The sequence below is a fragment of the Lontra canadensis genome, unplaced genomic scaffold (assembly GCF_010015895.1).
Source record: "Lontra canadensis isolate GAN:19392208 unplaced genomic scaffold, GSC_riverotter_1.0 scaffold11, whole genome shotgun sequence".
NCBI classification, from domain to species: domain Eukaryota; kingdom Metazoa; phylum Chordata; class Mammalia; order Carnivora; family Mustelidae; genus Lontra; species Lontra canadensis.
Genome location: NW_022631005.1, coordinates 22,822,651 through 22,843,115, shown reverse-complemented (window position 1 = coordinate 22,843,115; position 20,465 = coordinate 22,822,651). Strand labels below are relative to the sequence as shown.

The window sequence follows — 20,465 nt, the reverse complement described above, 5'->3', positions numbered from 1 at the left end:
GGGGCTGCTACTGGCTCTTGGACAGTAGAAGTCAGGGCTGCCTCTGAGTATCCTATAGTGTGCAGGACAGTCCTCCATGACAGGGAATTATCTGGTCCCTAATGTGAGCTGCCAATTTTGAGATCAATGCTCGTGTAGATTAAGAGCCTGGTAACAGACTGTGCCTCCCACACGGACCTGTTATTCCTTCAGTGCTCACTGTGTTCCAGGCACTGTGTCAGGAGCTTCTCATATGTCATGTCTGTTGCCAACCTACAGGCTGAAATGATTGAAAATCAAGGCAAATCGTGCTGCTGAACGTCACAGAGGGCCGAAAGGCAAAATCAGGATTTGGGCTCAAGTCTGTAGAGCTCCAGAGCACTTTGTACGAGCCTGCTTGCTCCTGTTTTAAAGTAGTTACCACGGTTGACTTTGCTTTAGGTGTTTGGAATTAAAAATAAACATAAGCATGTAAGGGTAGTGGGTCGAACCTTGCCTTGAGCAGAGCCTTGCCCACTCTGCTGTGCTTCTGTCCATTTTCCGTGCCCAGATGGCCAGGGAAGTTGTTGCTTTGCAGGTTGGGTGTGGCCATTCTTACTCCCTGCTCCATCCTCCTCTGCTCATGCAAGGCTTCCAAAGCACTGACACCTCGTTCACATCTGCAGTCACCCCTGTAGAAGAATGGAAGACTGAATGGAAGGTTCCGCGCAGTACTGTGAGAGCTGCTCTGCCCCCAATGCTTATTGCAGTCATCAAAAGAAAGAGGCAGGTCAAAGAGGAATGGTGGTGTTTTACCTCCAAAGGGACCCTTCAGTGAGAATTTCAAAGGCCAGACAAGGCTTACCAATGTATTCTAATGGGAAAAGCAGACGGGGGAGCTGTAGGGTCACCAGCCCCCCAGTCTGAGTATGAAAGCTGATTTTCATTCTTTCTCTCTTCTTGTTGAACAAAGAGGTAGCATTATCTCTTTCTGGGACCCAGTATGTCAATCGTCCAGCGTACCCAATGGCTCATGTGGTCAGCTGGAAAAAAAACAGAGGAGAGAGATTCATGCTGAGACTACATCTGTTTTGAACAGAGTAAAGGAAAACCTCAAGTTAATCTTAATGTAGATTAGGAAGTGTGCACTTCAATTACTTCAAAGTGGCACAGGCTTTTGATAATGTGTTTCATCAGGATAGGAATTATGAGGTGCTCAGACTAATTCTCTGAACTCACAAGGGGGATAAAGTTCTAATAGCGTGTTATAGTAAGTTAGTGCCCAGGGAGTAGAATGTTATGGTCCACATTAAATTTCTATACCTAGACCATGAATTACATATTGATTTTTGGAGAACAGAAATACAACAGAGTACAGGTTGACAGTGAAGGTAAATTAATAATTATTTGGATGATTGAGAAATATTTTTCTGTGCATCATCAGTTTCTGTGTGGTCTCTGTGTGGAGAAAGAACTGAGCTTCCTTAAGTGTTAGATATCAGTCCTCTGATATGCATACGGAGTAGTTCTCCCTTTGTCTTTGGGTAGAAGGAAGAGCAGCAGAAAAAGACTCCTTGAGGTTGCTGGTGATGGGATGGGGGTTGGGGTTACAGATAAGCCATCCTGTCACTGAGGCAATGGATTCTAGTGGTGGGTATTGATTTGTATTAATGAAATATAAGAGGTTTAATAGAATGAACAGGCAACATGCATATATATGTATGGGTGTGTGTTTATATCCTTGCACACACACTCATACATACACATTATATCTAATATGATTATATAACAATCTGTTATCATATGATATATTCATTTACATATACTATATAATACATATATAGTTAAATATATCATGCATGTCATGTGTAGGAAATAGAATTGGCTTAAATATAAGTCACACATTAATATAAAATTTGTATATATTATATTTAGTATAACATAATATATGAATGTGATTATATAAATGTATAAATATATTTAAATCAATTCTGTTTATTGTGGTATTACAGAATATCACATTTACGGAATATTCCTGCATGGAATATAGAGTTGACAAATCTGTGTTCAAACTTAAAGTCAATGATTACATTACTGCAGTTATACTATAATCCACTAATGCGTGACCAATAAAGTACATCTTGTCATATCCTGAAGTAAAATCTAGCACAGCACAAGCTATGTTTGAAATGACATAGAAAATCTAAAATTAGATATGTGGACCATATGCAGGACTTTTTTTTTTTTGGGCTGTGAATTAGTGACATGTTCAGGGCTTGCTCTGAGTCGTTTCGTGCCTTTACAACCTTAAACCTTATCACAGTTCCATGCACTTTGATCTCATGTCCTAGGTTTTTGAAATTGCCTGGCTAACACCTAACGGACAGATGGATCTCTGCTGTGTGTTTTATATCTGTTTCGTTCTTTGTGAACAGGTGGCAGATCTTAGATTTATTCTGATGTGTGGGTGATTTATTATAAATCATAAGTTAGACTTATTCTGATTTATACTTTGTGGTCTAGTGTGTTTGTATCCTGAGAGGATGTAAGTGCTAGGCCCTGGATTGAAAGTTGCATTGGACCTTAAAGTTAAAATGATAATTTTATTTCATGTTATTTAAAACCATTAAGGTTAAAAAAATATAGTCATCAACCTCATCTAAGGGAAAAGAGTCACCCATGCAAAATTTTATATATATATACATATGTGTGTGTGTGTGTGTGTGTGTATCCCTCCCCCCCTTCCAGGAAAAGAATGTTGTAGGGAAAGATGTTTGTGAACCATTGCACTCTAGGAATAAATTCTTTGGAATTCAGAATCTACATTTAGAAAGCATTGACAACTCCTGGAAATAGAAAACTTTAAATTTTATTTAACTCTGCTTTGTCCCCATATTTATTTAATAACAGTGCTCCTCTCTGCGTACTGATCTCAGAGGATGCAGCTGTTCCAATGAACACATTTTGGGATTTCCTGAATGACGGTATGTTATCTTCGACTGGAATCAGATGAAGTGATTTCTGTAGGAAAGGCCGGAAGGCAGCTCAGTCCTTCCTTATCCCCAGAAGCTGTTAAAATTCAGCAGTTTTTTTTTTTTTAATCATCTGTGTACTAACATTAAGTCTATCAAATGATAAATGCTACTTTACCATAATTATTTTCATTATGTAAATGTAGACTACCCCCATAACTCAGATGACATTTCCTCAATTCACTTTCATTGTAAATTGGATTCGCACAAAGCACCCTGGGAAATTCCAGCCATGCAGGAGAGGAGGAGGCTAAAAAGGGTTGACACAGGCTTCAGGCTGCTGCCTTCTGCTCACTCGGCTAGAAAAGGGTAATGAGGATGGATTTTCTCAGTGTGTTTTTGAGCCAAGGGCTTGAATGTCCTATGGGGCTGTCATCTCTTGGGCTGGTAGGGGATATGTTCATTATTGCTTCTCTGATTCCCTTCAATTATTATATGTCGTGGTGATTATTATAGTGGGTACTCATCTCAGCTAAAACTTTAGGTGTACAAGAAATATAATTTTGTTTAACTTAGTTTGGTTATTTATTTGGAACTCTTCTTACCAGCAGGGTCCCCACTTTTTCTTTGGGAGGTCCACCAATTCCTTATCTGTTCATACTGGTCATCACCTAGAAGGTCCTTATTCCTGGCAGGCTGGCTGTCCTCTCTAGAATTCTGTGCTGTATTTTGTCCTTTGTGCTGCTTTCCCACTGTCCTGAGGCCTTGGATCTGTAGGAGGTGCTCGGTGGCGGTGGCTTTCTCTGCCTGGACACCCCAGGCTGCCATTTCCTCTCTGGAGAAGCAAGATACATGGTCTCTCTGTCTCTGTTACTAACACCAACATCTTTATTCTTATCAGTCTCATTGCAGACAGAAGAAAGGGGCAGGAAGGAAGCTTTTATTTTTGAGCTAGGAGGTATGTGTCAAGGGAAGGCCATTCTTCCCTCAGAAACATCTGGCATAACCTTATGGACAAGACTTCTGGCAACCCAAAAGGCACAATCTTGTTAGGCTATCTGTGCTAGCTCTCAAAAGTGTTCTCAAGTGGCACCTGGGTAACTCAGTTGTTTAAGTGTCCAACTCTTGATTTCAGTTCAGTTCATGATCTCAGGGTCCTGAGATCCAGCCCTGTGTGGGGTTCTGTGCTCAGTGGGGAATCTGCTTAAAATTCTCTCTCCTTCTCTCTTTGCCCCTCCCTGTCCCCCTGTCCCTCCCCGCCCTGACACCCCAACTCTGCACACATGCACAGTCTCTCTTAAAAAAAAAAACTCTTCCAAAAGAAGTGTCTTCCCATCAACTTCTAATTAAAATCTGTGTTTCTGTAAACAAAATGTACTTCTTAAATATGTTTTTCCCCTCCCCCAACCCCACACAAAGGTGGGGACTCGGTCTCTGACCCAAACTCGACCCCTCAGCATAACAGTCCCACTCAAAGCTTTCACTAGGGTTTGAAAACAAAGACATTTTACACAGAATACTTCAGAGTCCAGCCAGGAACCTGCATCCTGGCAGAGTTCTTGGATTTCCTTCTATTCCTTCTACTCCTCTCGTTCTTCATGTTCCCCTCCTCAGGCAGAGGAGTGTTCCAGATGAACAATCTTTCAGTGCACTTTCCAGACCCTTCCCTTTTAGGTCTTTTCCTGGGTGTTAGAGAATGTAATCATATCAACAAACTCTACAGTGATCACATTCACTCTCTTTTCATTTCTTCTGCCAATTTTTCTGAAATTGGAAATTTAAGGCATCTGGGAATTCTGAAAATTAATTTACTTTGCAAGGCTGCATTGAGGACTGAGTGACATGATTGTTAAAAGTGTTGTGCACTTGGGCGCCTGGGTGGCTCAGTGGGTTAAGCCGCTGCCTTCAGCTCAGGTTATGATCTCAGGGTCCTGGGATTGAGTCCCACGTCGGGCTCTCTGCTCAGCAGGGAGCCTGCTTCCCTTCCTGCCTCTCTGCCTACTTGTGATCTCTCTCTGTCAAATAAATAAATAAAGTCTTTTAAAAAAAAATAAAACTGCTTTATTTAAAAAAAAAAAAAGTGTTGTGCACAGTGTCTGTCCACAGTGCCTGGGGTACTGCTGTTGCTGTTATTATACTGAAATTGTAACCACGTGATCATTTCATCCCTGGCCACTTTTTAGTTTTGTGAATGGTAGGCTGGGATGATAGGATCTGATACGTGATTCTCTGAGGGGGGAAAAAAAAAAAGATTTGAATCCTCTGAGGAACAGTGATAATCGTAGTCTTATTTGTTGAGTCAACTTCCTGGGTCAATTAGAATATTTGGATGAGACCTGTGTCTGAGGTCAAAGTTATTTCTGCAGACTTGTGTATTTATTAGTGGTAAAATTAGCATGCTAATCATGAGAAGACTGGGTACCCCATTCCTCAGTGCGGGGGCTTTGTGGAGTCTGGAAAGACGGGGCCCAGAGAGTTGCAACAAAGAATAATGGACATTACAAGCAGGGTTGTGGAAAACAGTTACTTAAGAATTCTATTGGGCATCACGCTGAGGATTTCTTCCTTCAAACATATGCTAAGGAAACACAGAACAGACGTTTTTTGTTTTGCTTTGTTTTTTTTTTTTTCCTCTCATTTGGGCAAAACCATCAACTCATTTGTGTGATGAGTTTCCGGTGGTGACATTACTCTTAGTTCTATTTAGGCACGATTCTGCTTCCTACAATGCTGTTTGCTCCAGCTTCGATAATTGGTGGGAGGCTACCCATATGCCAAGCACTAGGTTAGTGCTGAGAATAGAGTGGTGAGTAGGACCGATCTGTTTCTGCCATCACAGAGTTTAGAATAAAGCGGGAGAGACAAAGTTTAAATTACATAGTTGGATTTGTAATTGCAAGTGTGATGAGTGTTTTGTAGAGGAGTAAAGTAGTGCTGGAGTGTAGGGAAGGGTTCCCTAAGAAAGTGACTTAAGATAGAGTGAGAAGGAATCACTTTGGCAGTAGAGCGTGGAGCATGTGATCTGGCTCGAGGAATAGTATATGTGCCTGCCCAGGTATGGCAAGGAAGCTGGAGCAGTGGAGGAATGGAAAGATGGCCCATATGACGGCAGAGCAGCAAGCGAATGTGGGTGGCCCAGGTGACCGGAAGTGAAGGGGGTGGGAAGGGGCCAGATCAGGTAGGCACTTTCATGTCATGTTAAAATTCTTTTCTTTATTTTGAGAAGAATGGGAAGCTATGGTTGAGCTATAAGCATAGAATGCCATATAGATGGTATGCTGCAACCAAAGGGGTACAAATTTGAATTTTTAAAAGATATATATCTATAGTATGGAGAAAGGATTGATGCCAGGGTGCAGTGGGGGTGGGGGCGTACATGCTAGAAGGCCAGTCAAGAGGCTACTCCTTTTTTTAATACAAGAAAGGTGGTGATTTGGGCGAGGGTGGGTGACACTGGGATGAAGAAACATGGCCAGATTGGATTGATGTTTAGGAAGCAAAACTGATAGGTGGTTGATTGGATGCTTTTTGTAAATAGAATCCTTAGGCTCTTTGTTAGACTATATAGGATAAATAGGTATTTCTAGTGTTTCTAGATAGAAAATAATACTGTGATTATGCCACGGATCTGCTGTTTCTCAGGTATTTTTTCAAATCTGTAACTTGGAAGTTATTTTTCAGATGACGAGAATCTCAAGTAGTCTTAAAATTGCTGTTTCAAAACTGAAATAATTATTCCTTTGGGAAGAAAAAATTGGATGAACTAGATGGTTTGTCCACTCAAATGTAGCTTATGTTTTGTTCTCTCTTGCTGGTTCACCACGAATATCTGCTATTAGAGAGGAGATGTATTGAGAAGCAGATATACTCCATGTAACTGTTAGAGAATTGAAATTACTAAGAAAAAAATATCATCTCAAGTATGCTCTAGTGCAATTTTTATCATAGGCAAAATTAATCCTTGAGTTGCTTAATGATAAATAAAATGGATGCCACCCTGCCCTTTTGCTTCATGTATTTTTAAAGTCTACTTACGTATCTCAACATTGTTGCTTTTCCAGTGAACCTCTAAGGCAACAGTAAAAAAGACCTCCTTTATCAAGCCCAACATGTATTGATTATTCACTGTGGAAATAGCACTTTATTCTTTTTTTTGGAGGGGGAGGAGCATGACTTAATTTCAGCCTCCTAAGCACCTGTTCCAGTTCGCTTTCTGTGAAGTATAAAGCAAACAAATTTCTGGCCCTCCTGAAGTTTAGTCACTGCCTGAGTGGCCAATAAGCTAAGAGAGAAAGTCCTTCAGAAGAACATCATGTGGGATCCAGCTTTCCTCTCTTTCTGCCTTGCCTTTTCCACTTAACTGATACCAAACAGCTGCGTAAATCATTTTCTTCTGCTTCTCCAGGGAATCTCGAGGGCTTTGCTGAAGCATTTATTGTAAGTAAAGTCAAAGTTGAGTGGAGCCATATTTATGGGATGAGAACACCCCATAAATATTTGTTGACAAGTGTCCCAGCCCCAGGAGTTCTGGAGCCATGCCATTGAGCTGAGACCAACGCAGAGGAGAAGGGGTTCAGGCAAGAGAGGAGTGGCTTTGCCCTGAGCCCCTCAAACCAGCTGTGCCCAGAAAAGACCCTCTTCTAAATATAGTATATCTAATGGGCATTGCAAGGCTTCATTTGTTCAAGAGATATGGCTGCTAAAAGTAGTTGAACTGCAGTTGTTGTGAAGAAAACGCATGGAGTAGATAGAACTAGAGAGGCCAGTGTCAGGGCTCCTGAGCTGTTTAACCTGGTTTATTTTTACTTATTTGTTTATTTTTAGAGTGGAGGGAGGGGTAGGAGGGAGGGAGGGGGTGAGAGAGAATCTTAAGCAGACTCAACATCCAGTGCGGAGCCTGATGTAGGACTGATCTCACGACCCTGAGATGGTGACCTGAGCCAAAATCCAGAGTTGGACGCTTAACCGACTGAGCCATCCAGGCGCCCTCAGGAATTGTTTACCTGTTCTTTAACCTCATGTTACATGTTCTTTAACCTCATGCTCTGATGGTCTCATCTAGCAAAGCAGACCAATATCAACAATGTACATATGGTATTGGGAAGATGGTAGGTGTTCAAAACAATGTTATTATTATTATTTGTTATAGTTACTCCAGGGATAGAGAATTCCTTATCAGTGCCAGGGCTTCATTTGTGCTCTAATGCTTGGACTTTGTTTGTTTGTTTGTTTGTTTTAAAGATTTTATTTATTTATTTGTCGGAGAAAGAGAGAGGGAGAGAGCACACAAACAAGGGGAGCAACAGGCAGAGGGAAAAACAGGCTCCCTGCTGAGCAGGGAGTCTGATGTAGGACTCCATCCCAGGACCCTGGGATCATGACCCAAGCCTAAGGCAGATGCTCAAGGGACTGAGCCACCCAGGTGACCCCCCTATAGTTTCTTTATGTTCTTGAACAGTAGCTTAGTCTGTGTTCTCAAGCATGCAAAGGCAGAAAAGATTCCATGTCACATAACACATTGTGAAGGGCCCCTGGGAAGAACTCCAGGTGCAGGAGACTGAAAACTCTCAACATTCACAGGTGCTCGTTGCTTGTGTTTTACTGTCTTTATGTAATTTCTACTTATTTTTATGTTTTTCCTCCTTTCCCTCCCACACATCTTGGGTCACAACCATTTACAGAGCCCTTACTCTTCCCTTGCAGTCTTAGGATGTTACAACAGAAGCCAGCATGATATAGTGTTAAGATCACTGGACGGGGTGTCTGGAATGGAACTGTCCATCCCCTTTCTGCTCCAAATGACTGTGTGACCTTGGGCAACCCATTGGGTTTGTCTGGGCTTCGTTTCCTCCTCCAAAAGCCTTTGGCTGTCACATTACCTTTTCCTTCCCACGTTTGAGGCAGTTAGCAGGCCATAGGTTTTAGTGATCGGAAAGCACCCACTTTATGTCAGAATGCGGTGAAGAATATGAGGTTTGAGATTTCCTTTTAGGCTTCAGAAGTTTTAGAAAGTAGAATTCAAACCAGGAATATTGATAAACAATTTTTAAAAGGTGGTTTTCTGTCTCTGTGGCGTTTGCATTAGCTGATGAGTCTTTCAGATATATTTGTAATCTGCTTTGCTGTCAAGCTACTTTTAATGGATGTTCTAGCCACTGGCAACTAATAATTTGTAATCATAAATGATAAGTAACAGAGGCACTTTGCTTTTCAGTCAGAGACATCTGTCCACAAAGATGAAATGGACTTAGAACGTGCTGTTAGGCGTCAAACAAAAACACAATCATCCAGAAAGAGCCTGGAATGTTAGTAACAATGCTTTATGCTTTCTGGAAGTATAAATATTCAGTCTGAATGCTCCGCGGTGTCCTCGCGTGGACTCATAAACTGTCTTCAAAAGTAAATCTTTGTACCTTTGAAAATGAAGTTACATTTGTTAGCTCTGAACTGTTGCTGTTAAAATTTTCCAATGAGAATTATTGGAATACTTTAGCACACATATCCTTCAGGCCACAGATATGTTTTGAAAATAGTTTTAGTATTAATATAGGATTTTTTTGGTTCCTGTAAAAACTACAATGGACTTTTTAAAATAAAATACATTATGGTTTTAATTTTTTCTCATTTGAAATTTTTTTCCATTTTCCATGTGTTTCTCTTGATATCCAATGCATAACTCAGTAATATATATATATAGTAATATAGTTATATATATATATACACACATACATATGCACATATGTATATATATAAAATGAACAGGTTTTCTCTGTAAGTTTGGGACGTGCTGCATGGCTTTGAGCATTCTCTTCTATTAATTAATTAATAAAGACTATAAATTCAAAAATGCAGACTTGAAAATGGCCATCTCTTCTGGCTTCTAGACGTGTCCCTGCCTCCAGTGGTCCCTCTCAGTTTCTGGTTTGCTGCGTTAGGTCTAATGAGCTCTGGGAACCAATACATTCAGTGTTCAACTGTGTACGAAGTAAGTGTAGGTAGGCCTGCAGAATAGACAGATGTCCTTGTCAGGAGGAAAATGGCATTACATTTAGCACACAGATATTGTAAGAGATACTTGGTGTCTTGTTTATATTTCCAGACTCTAAAACACTACTTGTCAAATAGCAGCTGATGAGTAATTGTTATTTTAGTGAATGAATGCTCAGATGCTACTCTTTTCTCATTCTTTGGGTTCTTTGATTTATTTTAGAAAGTGTGATTTCTTAGATATTTGTCTACTGTGCAAGGGAAGCATTACTTTAATTACTCCACACTAGAGGAGAAGGCTTTTTAGGAAGTAAAAGCTACTACATAAATTTCAAGCTATTTCTTGGAGGTGAGACATCTTACCAGTGAGTCAATGTTATTTTATTTCAGTGTTGAGGTTTATGAGTGCTTTGGTATAGTAATTATCTACGGATAATTTGGTTAAGATATTAAAGCTTTGCATTCACATTCCTTTCATGCCTCAACCCCATTGCCCAAGTTAAAAATAAAGCAATGTCAGGATAATAAAAGCTGTGGTTGAAAAAAAAATGCACAGTAAAATAAACCTCTTTTCCTATTGCATGAATGGTATTAAGTCAGGGTTGCTGCCTCAAATGGTGGCAAATGCTGTGCAAAAACCAGAATGTGTTTGTTCTCTCTGACCACTTAAGTTCCCTTTTTCCTTTGTTGTAGGCATTTTAGAGAATGCCACACCTAAAATTCAGGCACCCAGCAGGTCGTCTTCAATATGATGATTTAGATTGGGAGATACATTCATCTCAACTAATCCACTTAAGGGTAACTTAATTAAGAGAATAAAACATGCCAGCACTTTTCTGCTTCTAGGGGAATATTACATTAGAGCATCCACATATTTGCACTTTCTGCAAAAACACAGGCAGGAAAAAAAAAAAAAGGAATCACAGCGTCTTAAATGTGAATGCGGTTCAAGAATTCATCCATGCCACCCTTTTGCATCCAAAGATTTTACTTCTAAACCAAAATGTTAACATGTTAATTAAAACTGATGTGATTTAAAATATTTAGCTGTTCATTCCAATGAAACTGTGTTTATCGCACAGAAAAGGTAGTGACTTGCAGGTGGATGGTATTTTTATATAATGTTGGTCCAGGTAAACAAGTACTGAATTATTATTCCTATTATACCACTGAAGTATTTTCTGAGAATGTAACACAGCATGGGTTTTAGTTTAAATGCATATTATGTCTAATTAAACTTTTAATCCTTTACTGGTTCTAAATTTTGTTTTATTTGTATTACTTGGGACCTGTTTTCAATTAAGAAATACCAAATATGGGGCACCTGGGTGGCTCAGTTAAGCGTCTGCCTTTGACTCGGGTCATGATCCCAGAGTCGTGGATCCCCAAATCATGCTTCCTGCTCAGTGGGAAGTCTTCTTCTCCCTCTCCTTCTGCCTCTTCCCCTGCTTGTGCTCAATCTCTCTCTGTCAGAAGAAACAAAATCTTAAAAATGATTGATGTTTAAAAGCATGGGTTTCCTATATGTTTCTTTAGATTATTTATCTCAGATATATATTGTGACTATAATCACATTTTATGTATGTGGAAAGTTTAAAGGTGATATTCATTTTCTCCATGCAATTGCTCAAAACTTTAATATGTTCTATTTCTGAGCTTGGACAAGGGAAACAAGATTTCTCAAACTGTAGTTCACATTTTACTTCAATATGCATGTTTTCTGAAATGGCAAAAATCCCTCAGGGCTATGTGATTTTCACTAGTGTGTATGTTTAAAGTTCATAGGCAAACACAACTGAATAAATCATGGAACACATTTTTTTCTGTGTGCCCGAGAAATGCAAATTATAGTATTGCAGGTTAATTGCTGAGAGGTCTGGTCTCCATCTTGTATATCTTGTTTGCAATTTGTTTTTCATTTATTCCAAGTGTACACAATTCACTTTGTATTTGCATGTTACTTACACCTTGTTCAGTTGTCTGCAAAGTTTGCTTTTTTTTTTTTTAAAGATTTTATTTAGTTATTTGTCAGAGAGAGTGAGCACAGGCAGAGTGGCAGGCAGAGGCAGAGGGAGAAGCAGGCTCCCCGCTGAGCAAGGAGCCCAATGTGGGACTCCATCCCAGGATGCTGGGATCATGACCTGAGCCGAAGGCAGCTGCTTAACCAACTGAGCCACCCAGGCGTCCCTGCAACATTTGCTTTTAACATGAGGAGAAACTATTCTCCCCTGACTGTGCTTTCCTAAATGTACTGACTAGTGCTTATCAGCATTTCCAGGGCTAGGAGGGGGAAATTGTTGCTCACATACTACCTTGATTACTTGTACTCATTTTCAAAGGAACAGATCAGAGGGATCATAGCTAAGCTAAGAAACAGATCTGCCTTGTGATGTTAGGATTGCGTATACTAATGCACACCCTGGAAAAGACTCTTTTCAAATGCAGGGCAAGAGCCCATGCTTAGAGTCTCACAGATCTGGAGTCCCACTCTAGTCTGCCCCGAACTAGCTGTGTAACCTTGGATGTGCTTTATAACTGCTCTGAGCTTCGTTTCCCCAACTGGTGAAATAAGCATTCTAGCCCCATGTCAGAGGACTGTTGTAGGAATAGGAAGGAACTGGGCAAATCACTAGGGGTATATGACAAACCAACTCTTCAGTTTGTTTGTTTTTTAAATGTCTTGATTTGCCTTGATTTGTAGTGTGGTGTAAATACTCTCATCATGGTTGATTTCAAAGTATGAATGATTTAACAACCACCTGGTAAAATTCTTGAATATGTAACAGTCCTCTAGTACTATCCAAGCCTAGCACAGCACTGCTAGCCCTTAACAAATGGTGATAATTACTTCTTAATAGTTATATTTTGTCTTCCCTTGATCTAAGAAAATTTTTGCTGTTTGATGCATTTCTATATAGACAAAGAATGTGAAGGCTAAGTGAAGGATAGTAATGTATAAGGTTTAAAATATTAATGATTTCAAATAATGAAAAAATAGCTACCTTAACAATTTTGAAAGTAGTTGAAAAACTTACAAGAAGGAAACATTTTATAAGAAAATGTGTTAGTAAAATGCTTTAAAAGTAAGAATAAAGATCACTTTGTAAGATGTTCTAGATGAATTAAATTTAATATCAGCCTTTTCAGATTGGTTAGAAATGGTTTGATTTCTCTGGTCTTTCTTTCTTTACACAAAAAGTCCTAAGGGGAAAATTGTATGTATTTGATACGTTAAAAAATAAAGATATGCAGACCGCCATTATTTAGAAACCTAGTACTTTCAAAAAGAGCTACTTTCAATTTCATCCAGTAGCCGTTTTATGTTATTCAAAACTGGCTTTAGATTTTAAAGTTTGTTACAAGGATGTATTTTTGGAAGTATTTCTTTACTGAGTAACCCTGGCGATTTTTTTTTTTTTTGACAGTAATGAAAATTTGCATGTGTAGTATGACATGATGGACAAGGAATGGCATACTTGAACTGAGATTGCTCCAGAACATCTGGACACATGAAGTCTGTAAATGACTTTCATGTAGCAATGAACATCTCAATTAACAAAGCACAAAATTGTGGGTGATCGAGGAGTAAATTACCAGAATTGTGGGCAGTTGATGAAATCAGTTTGTGCTGAGAGTACCATTTTTTTATGCGCATTTACTGTGCCCAGGAGCAGTCATTGCTGGGACACTGCGCCTGGGCAATGTGTGGGTAAAGTCAAAGACATTTCTTTTCTTTTCTTTTCTTTTCTTTTCTTTTCTTTTCTTTTCTTTTCTTTCTCTTCCTTTCTTTTTCTTTCTTTCTTTCTTTTTTAAGATTTTATTTATTTATTTGACAGAGAGAGAGAGACAGTGAGAGAGGGAACACAAGCAGGGGGAGTGGAAGAGGGAGAAGCAGGCTTCCCACTGAGCAGGGAGCCTGATGCAGGGCTCAACCCAGGACCCTGGGATTATGACCTGAGCAAAAGGCAGATGCTCAACGACAGCCACCCAGGCGTCAAGGGCATTTCTATGGGTAAAAGGACTTACTTCAATGAAACTCCTCTGTCTACTTCAGCAAGAAGAAACTCCAGGATGGGGACACTGAAAGGACATGAGGGTATTTTCTATGTTAATCTCACTCATAAAGTGACAGAAACCATTGGCAAGTAGGTCTACATATCCAGACAACTCTGTGAGGAAGAACACTTGTCCTGCGCTTTAAAAGTGAGAGATCCTCACTGCAGCATATTGACCACAACTTCAGATACCTGTATCTCTGGGGATGTATATGTCTCTTCCTAAGTGGGATGTACTCCATACACATTTCCTGTTCCTAAAGATATTATGGATGTGCATAAAAACACATTTCATGAAGTTTTGGGTGTTTGATCAGGTTTGGGGGAAGAGAGAAAGACTGCACCTTCTTTCTCTTACCTAGGTAAATTAAAATATTTCTCAGGATGTGAATTGCCTTTATTGTCACATCCTAGTGCAGGGGCAAAGGTTACATGGTTAAGCTGGTAAAGTTTTCTCAGGTTCATGTTACAATTAAGTAAAATGAAAGAGAGGAAAGTATTCTTTTCCCATTGACACAAAATGTGATACCTTGCCATCCTTATGAAACGTATTGTCAGCCTTCTGGATAAGGTTGCCTGATAGGTCTATGGATTAGTTGCAAAACTGTGAGAAATATCAATGGATGTTCTTTTATCTGTCCCTTTCTTTGTGGGACTCTTTCCCATGAAAACATATTCATTAATTAAAAGGTTTGGTGTATTACAAACTAATGTTGGAAGCTTGACCCAGAGTTAATACGTATGAGAAATCAAAGTGGGTATATTTCAGGGGTCAGAGGGGCAGAATTTCCATAGGCAGTTCAGTGGTGCTGCTGCTGCTTTTAGTGTATCCTTTCCCATCAGATATTTTCTTTTTCATGCAATTCACTCTGCAAGCAAAATCCCAAAGCGGGGACACCTATTTAGCAAATGAAAGTATATTTAAGATACTTTGGCAGGTCATTTTTTAAAAACATAGGTCTCTTCTGAGCCACCTGCTGTATTGAGCTGAAGGCTTGGAAACATGAAAAATTCTACTTTATTAAAATCCTGGATTTAGGGCTTTTCTTTTATTATTTTTTTTCCCAAAGATTTTATTTATTTATTTGACAGAGAGTAGGCAGAGGCAGACACAGAGGGGGAAGCAGGCTCCCCGCTGAGCAGAGAGCCCAATGTGGGGCTCGATCCCAGGACTCTGGGATCATGACCTGAGAGGAAGGCAGAGGCTTTAAAACCCACTGAGCCACACAGGCGCCCCTGGGCTTTTCTTTTAGATTGAAACATTGTCTAACTAGGAAGTATTAATATTGAGTTAGATATATAGGCTTTAAAACATAATGATTACAATGATACCAATCATTTATTAAGTGTGTATTGGCACCATCTTGTACCACTGATCCTCAGAACAGCTCTGCAAGTTAGTGCTTTTATTCTCTTAGGTCGTTAAGGAAACGAAGGCTTAGAAAGTGGAAGTAACTGGTCCAAGTTGACATTGCTGGTTAGAGACCGAGTGGGGATTGTAACAAAGGCAAACTGATGCGGCGTCCACGCTCTTAACAACCAGATTACATTGTCCACTCAAATCCGTAATTTCATACTGGTCGTGTTGGGAAGTGTTTAAATTGACCCATCTTTGTGTGGATGGCGGCATGGAACCTCAGTAATTGACTCCTTTGTCTTTGGCCCGTAGGCCCCTGGGGAAGGTGTTCGGGCGACTGTGGACCGGGAGGAGTGCAGAGTCGCGCGCTGTGGTGTTTCCACGTGGAAGGGTGGACGAGTCCCCTATCTAACTGCGACGAGAACAACAGGCCTCCCAAGGAAAGAAGTTGCTTCCGGGTGTGTGACTGGCACAGCGACCTCTTCCAGTGGGAGGTCTCCGACTGGCACCGTTGCGTGCTCGCTCCCGCCAGCGCCGGCCAAGCCCCGCCTCGGACCGCGGAGTGCGTGACGGCGCAGCACGGGCTGCAGGACCGGACCGTGCGCTGCGTTCAGAAGTTGAACAGAACCAGGGTCGTAAACGAAATATGTGAACACTTTGCCCCTCAGCCGCCCACAGAACAAGCTTGCCTCATTCCCTGCCCCCGGGATTGTATCGTATCGGAGTTCTCACCGTGGTCCGAGTGCAGCAAGGGCTGTGAGAAGCAACTGCAGCACAGGACGCGGGCAGCCATCGCTCCCCCTCTCTATGGCGGGTCTCAGTGCCCCAACCTGACCGAGTCCAGGGCCTGTGACACTCCCATTTCCTGTCCTCTTGGCGAAGAGGAATATACTTTCAGCCTTAAAGTAGGACCGTGGAGTAAATGTAGACTGCCACATCTTAAAGAAATTAACCTAAGTGGAAGAGCTGTTCTGGATTTTAGCTCTGATTCAAAGGAGCGAGTCACCTTTCAACATCAAAGTTACAAGCCACATCACCTCTCCAAGCCCTGGGACTTAGACATAGGTTTTCAAACCCGGCAGGTCTGGTGCACCAGAAGTGACGGGAAAAATGCCATGTTAAGGTAAAGAGGTCTTCGGTGTTTTTATCTTCGATTCACCTAGATATTTTACAACGTAATTTCATAAGGTTTCTCTATGAGTCCCTATGAAGGGAACATCATAACCAGGTTGGGATTTGGATTTTTAGAAGTTTCATCGGAGAAGTTTTCGGTTTCAGTTTTGACTATTTCAGAGTATAGACCAGGCAGGGCTCTGAATTCTTCCGTAGTTAGTAGTGCAACTATATAGGATAGGGCATATATTACCACGGTTTATAAAAATATCACTCAGTTAAAATAGGTTTCTACTGTTACTACAGTAATAAAAGACTGAGCCCTTCTTTATAATAGTAAAAATTCCAGTTGACTCTCAAACTTGGTATGTAAGTTAGGCAAACATTTATCATTTTCACAACTTTCATTTTTTAAAAATTTGTTTTTGTTTACTTTTGTGTTCATGATTAAGAAGGTTCTCTAACACTTTAGTTGTAGATTTTTTATCGTAGTAATAATGGCAGAAAGTTAATCCATTAACTTAATGGCACTAAGTAATAATTATTACTTATTTAATAATTATACATTATTATTTCTTAAGAAATAATGGCAGTAAGTTAATCCATCCAAATGAATGCTTTCTGTGGCATTGATTTGAAAAAACAATATTACCTTGCTCAGTAATAAACAGAATTACAAATCTGTAAAGGAAATGGACACAACTTTTAAAAAGGATAGTTTAGGCTTAAAAATTATTTGTAACTGTTTTACTTTAAATTCTGGTACCAAAAAAAATCATGACATAAGTATATAGAAATATGCTCAAAGTTGTGTTTAATTTTCCCCAGAAGGTCTTAAACGGAAGCACTGGTATATTACCAAGTTTTTTCCAAATTTAAATACCTTTCACTAGTGCTTTAAATTATAAAACAGTGAAACGCTCATCCCTAGAATTAATCATTATCATCAGTTACTGTTTTCTTGGAATCCACAGCTGGCTGGGAGAGGCTCAAAAGACTACCTCTGCTATTGAAGAACAAAGTAATGTGGTGATTTTGTTTTGTTTTGTTTTCTTTTGACTTCACAAATGAGCGTATTTTGTCTTTGCTGCTTCATTCTGATTTATGCCATATGCAATTGGCAAGTCCATTGAAAAGTGCTTTTCTGCCTTTTATTGCCTGCCCCTGTGAAGCCCAAAAGATTAAGCAGATGATTTGGGTGATTATTGTTTGAATGTGTGTGTGGGATTCTGTAGACAACGTTTTCTTAATATTCCAGAGAATGTTTTCATTTTTAGGCTGCTTGTTTTTGCCGTGTTTTGTTTTTTAATTCGGTGACTTTATTTTTTAGAGTGGTTTTAGATTTACAAAGAAATTGAGTGGAAAATACAGTTTCCATATATCTTCTCATCACTCCCCTCCACACATACAGTTTCATACATCTCTCATCAGTGTAGTGTATTTGCTACAATTCATGAGCCATATCAATATAGTACTATAGGGGCGCCCGGGTGGCTCAGTGGGTTAGGCCTCTGCCTTTGGCTCAGGTCATGATCCCAGGGTCCTGGGATCGAGCCCCGCATCGGGCTCTCTGCTCAGCGGGGAGCCTGCTTCCTCCTCTCTCTCTGCCTGCCTCTCTGACTACTTTGTAATCTCTATCAAATAGATAAATAAAATCTTTAAAAAAATATATAGTACTATAGTCCATAGTCTACATTAGAATTCACTGTATTGCACATTCTATGGGTTTGGACACATGTATAATGATATGTATCCACTGTCACTGTATCGTACAGAATAGTTTCACTGCCCCAAAGTCTGCTTCACCCGTTGATCCCAACTTTCCTCTCCCCAGTTCTGTTCCCTGACATTCAATGATCTTTTTACTGGTTGCATGGTTTTATCTTTTTCAGAGTGTTATATAGTTGGGATGATACAGTAGTTAGCCTTTTTCTTATTGGCTTCTTTGGCTTAACAATATGTATTTGAAGTTCCTCCATGTATATCCATGGCTTGATAGCTCAGTTCTTTTTATCACTGAATAGTGTTTGTTGGTTTACAAACTACCCCCCACCTCTACCCCATATACACAGGGCAAGAAGAGACCAAAGAAAGAGGCAGACCACTCCAGATTGGTAGGTGGCATTTTGATCAGCAAGAGAACTTACTTACAAGGCTTGTTTTAGGTGGCTGCAAAAATGAGTAGATCTATGAACCCACCTGCCACATCTTAAAAGTTTATATAGAGGCCTTATATGGGGCCAGTCACATATTACCCCCCCCCCCCCCCACCGGCCAGATGGTCTCAAAACACATTACTCCCTTGCGGCTCCGTCATTAGAGAAGTTCCCACTGTGTACAGAGCGTATATTCCCAGGACAATGGAGGGAGTGAGGAGCCTCCAGTTGCCCAGGCCCAGACCAAGGGTCAACTAGAAGTCACACCCTCTTGATTACCTCCTCCAGCAGTATTCTGTTGCATGGCTATATCACAATTTCTTATCCATTCACCTATTGAAGGACATCTTGGTTGCTTCCAAGTTCTGGCAGTTAAAAAGTTTCTATAAACATTCATAGATTTTTTATGTGAACATACGTTTGCAGCTCATTTGGAAAAATACCAGTGGGCACATTCCTGTATTTTATGAGAAGAGTTTGTTTAGTTTTGTAAGAAACTGCCAAACTGTCTTCCAAAGTGGCTGTATCATTTTGCATTCCTACCAGCAATAAGTGAGAGTTCCCATTGCTTCACATTCTTGCCAGCATTTGCTATTGTCAGTGTTTTGGATCTTAGCCATTTTTAAATAGGTGTCTTGGTAGTGGTATCTTGTTTTAATTTGCAATTCCTTAATCACATATGATGTTCAGCATCTTTTCATATGCTTACTTACCATCTGTTTATCTTTCTTGGTGAGGTGTCCCGATCGTTTGCCAATTTTTTGAGTGGTTTTCTTATGGTTGAGTTTTGCAAATTCTTTGTATATTTTGGATACTAGTCCTTTATCAGATATGTGTTTTGAAAATATTTCCTTCCAACTGATGGCCTACCTTTTGAGTGTTTCAAAAGTGTCTTGCACAGAGAAGAAGTTTGTTTGCTTTTTTAAAATCTTAATGAAGTCCAATTTATCAGTGTTTCTTTCATGGACTGTTCTTTGGTGTTCCATCTAAAATAACAACAGTAAGTTTCCTAAACCTAAGATCAACTAGATTTCCTCCTATATTGTTTTCTAGGAGTTTTATAGTTTCACATTTTACATTTAGGTCTATTGTCCAGTCTAATTTTTGGGAAAGAATGAGGTCAATGTCTGAATTCAATTTTTTTTAAACGTGGATATTCAGTTGTTTTAGGATCATTTGTTAAAAAGACTCTACATTCTCTATTGAATTGCTTTTGCTCCTTTTTCAAAGATTATTTGTTTTTATGTGGATCTGTTTCTGGACTCTCTGTCTTTATTCCACTATCTATCTATTTGCCAGTAAAACAATGTGTTAAATACTGAAGCATTAAAGTAAGTCTTGAAGCTGAGTAATGTCAGTCCTCTGAATTGTTCTTTTTTTAATGTTGTATTGAATGTTCTGGGTCTTCTGTTTTTCCATATAAACTTCAGAATCAATTTTTTCGATATCTACAAAATAATTTGTTGAGATTTTAGTGTATGGAGCAATTTGCAAAGAAATAACATCTTGATAATATTGAGTCTTCCTCTCCATGTACCTGGAATATTTCTCCATTTATGTACATCTTTGATTTCTTCATCAGAGTTCTTTACTTTTTGTCATGTAACTCTTATACGTATTTTTTAGATTGATACGTAATTCATATATTTTGGTGCTAATACAAATGCATTGAGTTTTTAATTTCAAATTCTAATTTTTCATTGCTAGTATACAAGAAAGCAAATGACTTTTATATACCTTGTATTCTGTTACAATCACTAGTTCCAGGACTATGTGTTATTATTGTTGATAAAGGTTCTTTGGGATTCTCTGTGTAGGCAAGCATATCATTTGCAGGCAAAAGAAGTTTTATTTCCTCCTTTCCAAT

At 39.6% G+C, this 20,465-nt stretch overlaps 1 protein-coding gene across 1 annotated transcript in view; it reads left to right on the top strand.

Annotated features, from left to right (window-relative positions):
* The window catches only part of THSD7B (thrombospondin type 1 domain containing 7B), an 856,222-nt gene that overhangs the window by 258,461 nt on the left and 577,296 nt on the right, over nucleotides 1-20,465 (top strand). Inside the window, exon 3 of the mRNA XM_032856149.1 lies at nucleotides 15,642-16,452. Coding sequence (XP_032712040.1) covers nucleotides 15,642-16,452 — 811 coding nt within the window. The remainder of the gene's footprint in view (nucleotides 1-15,641; nucleotides 16,453-20,465) is intronic.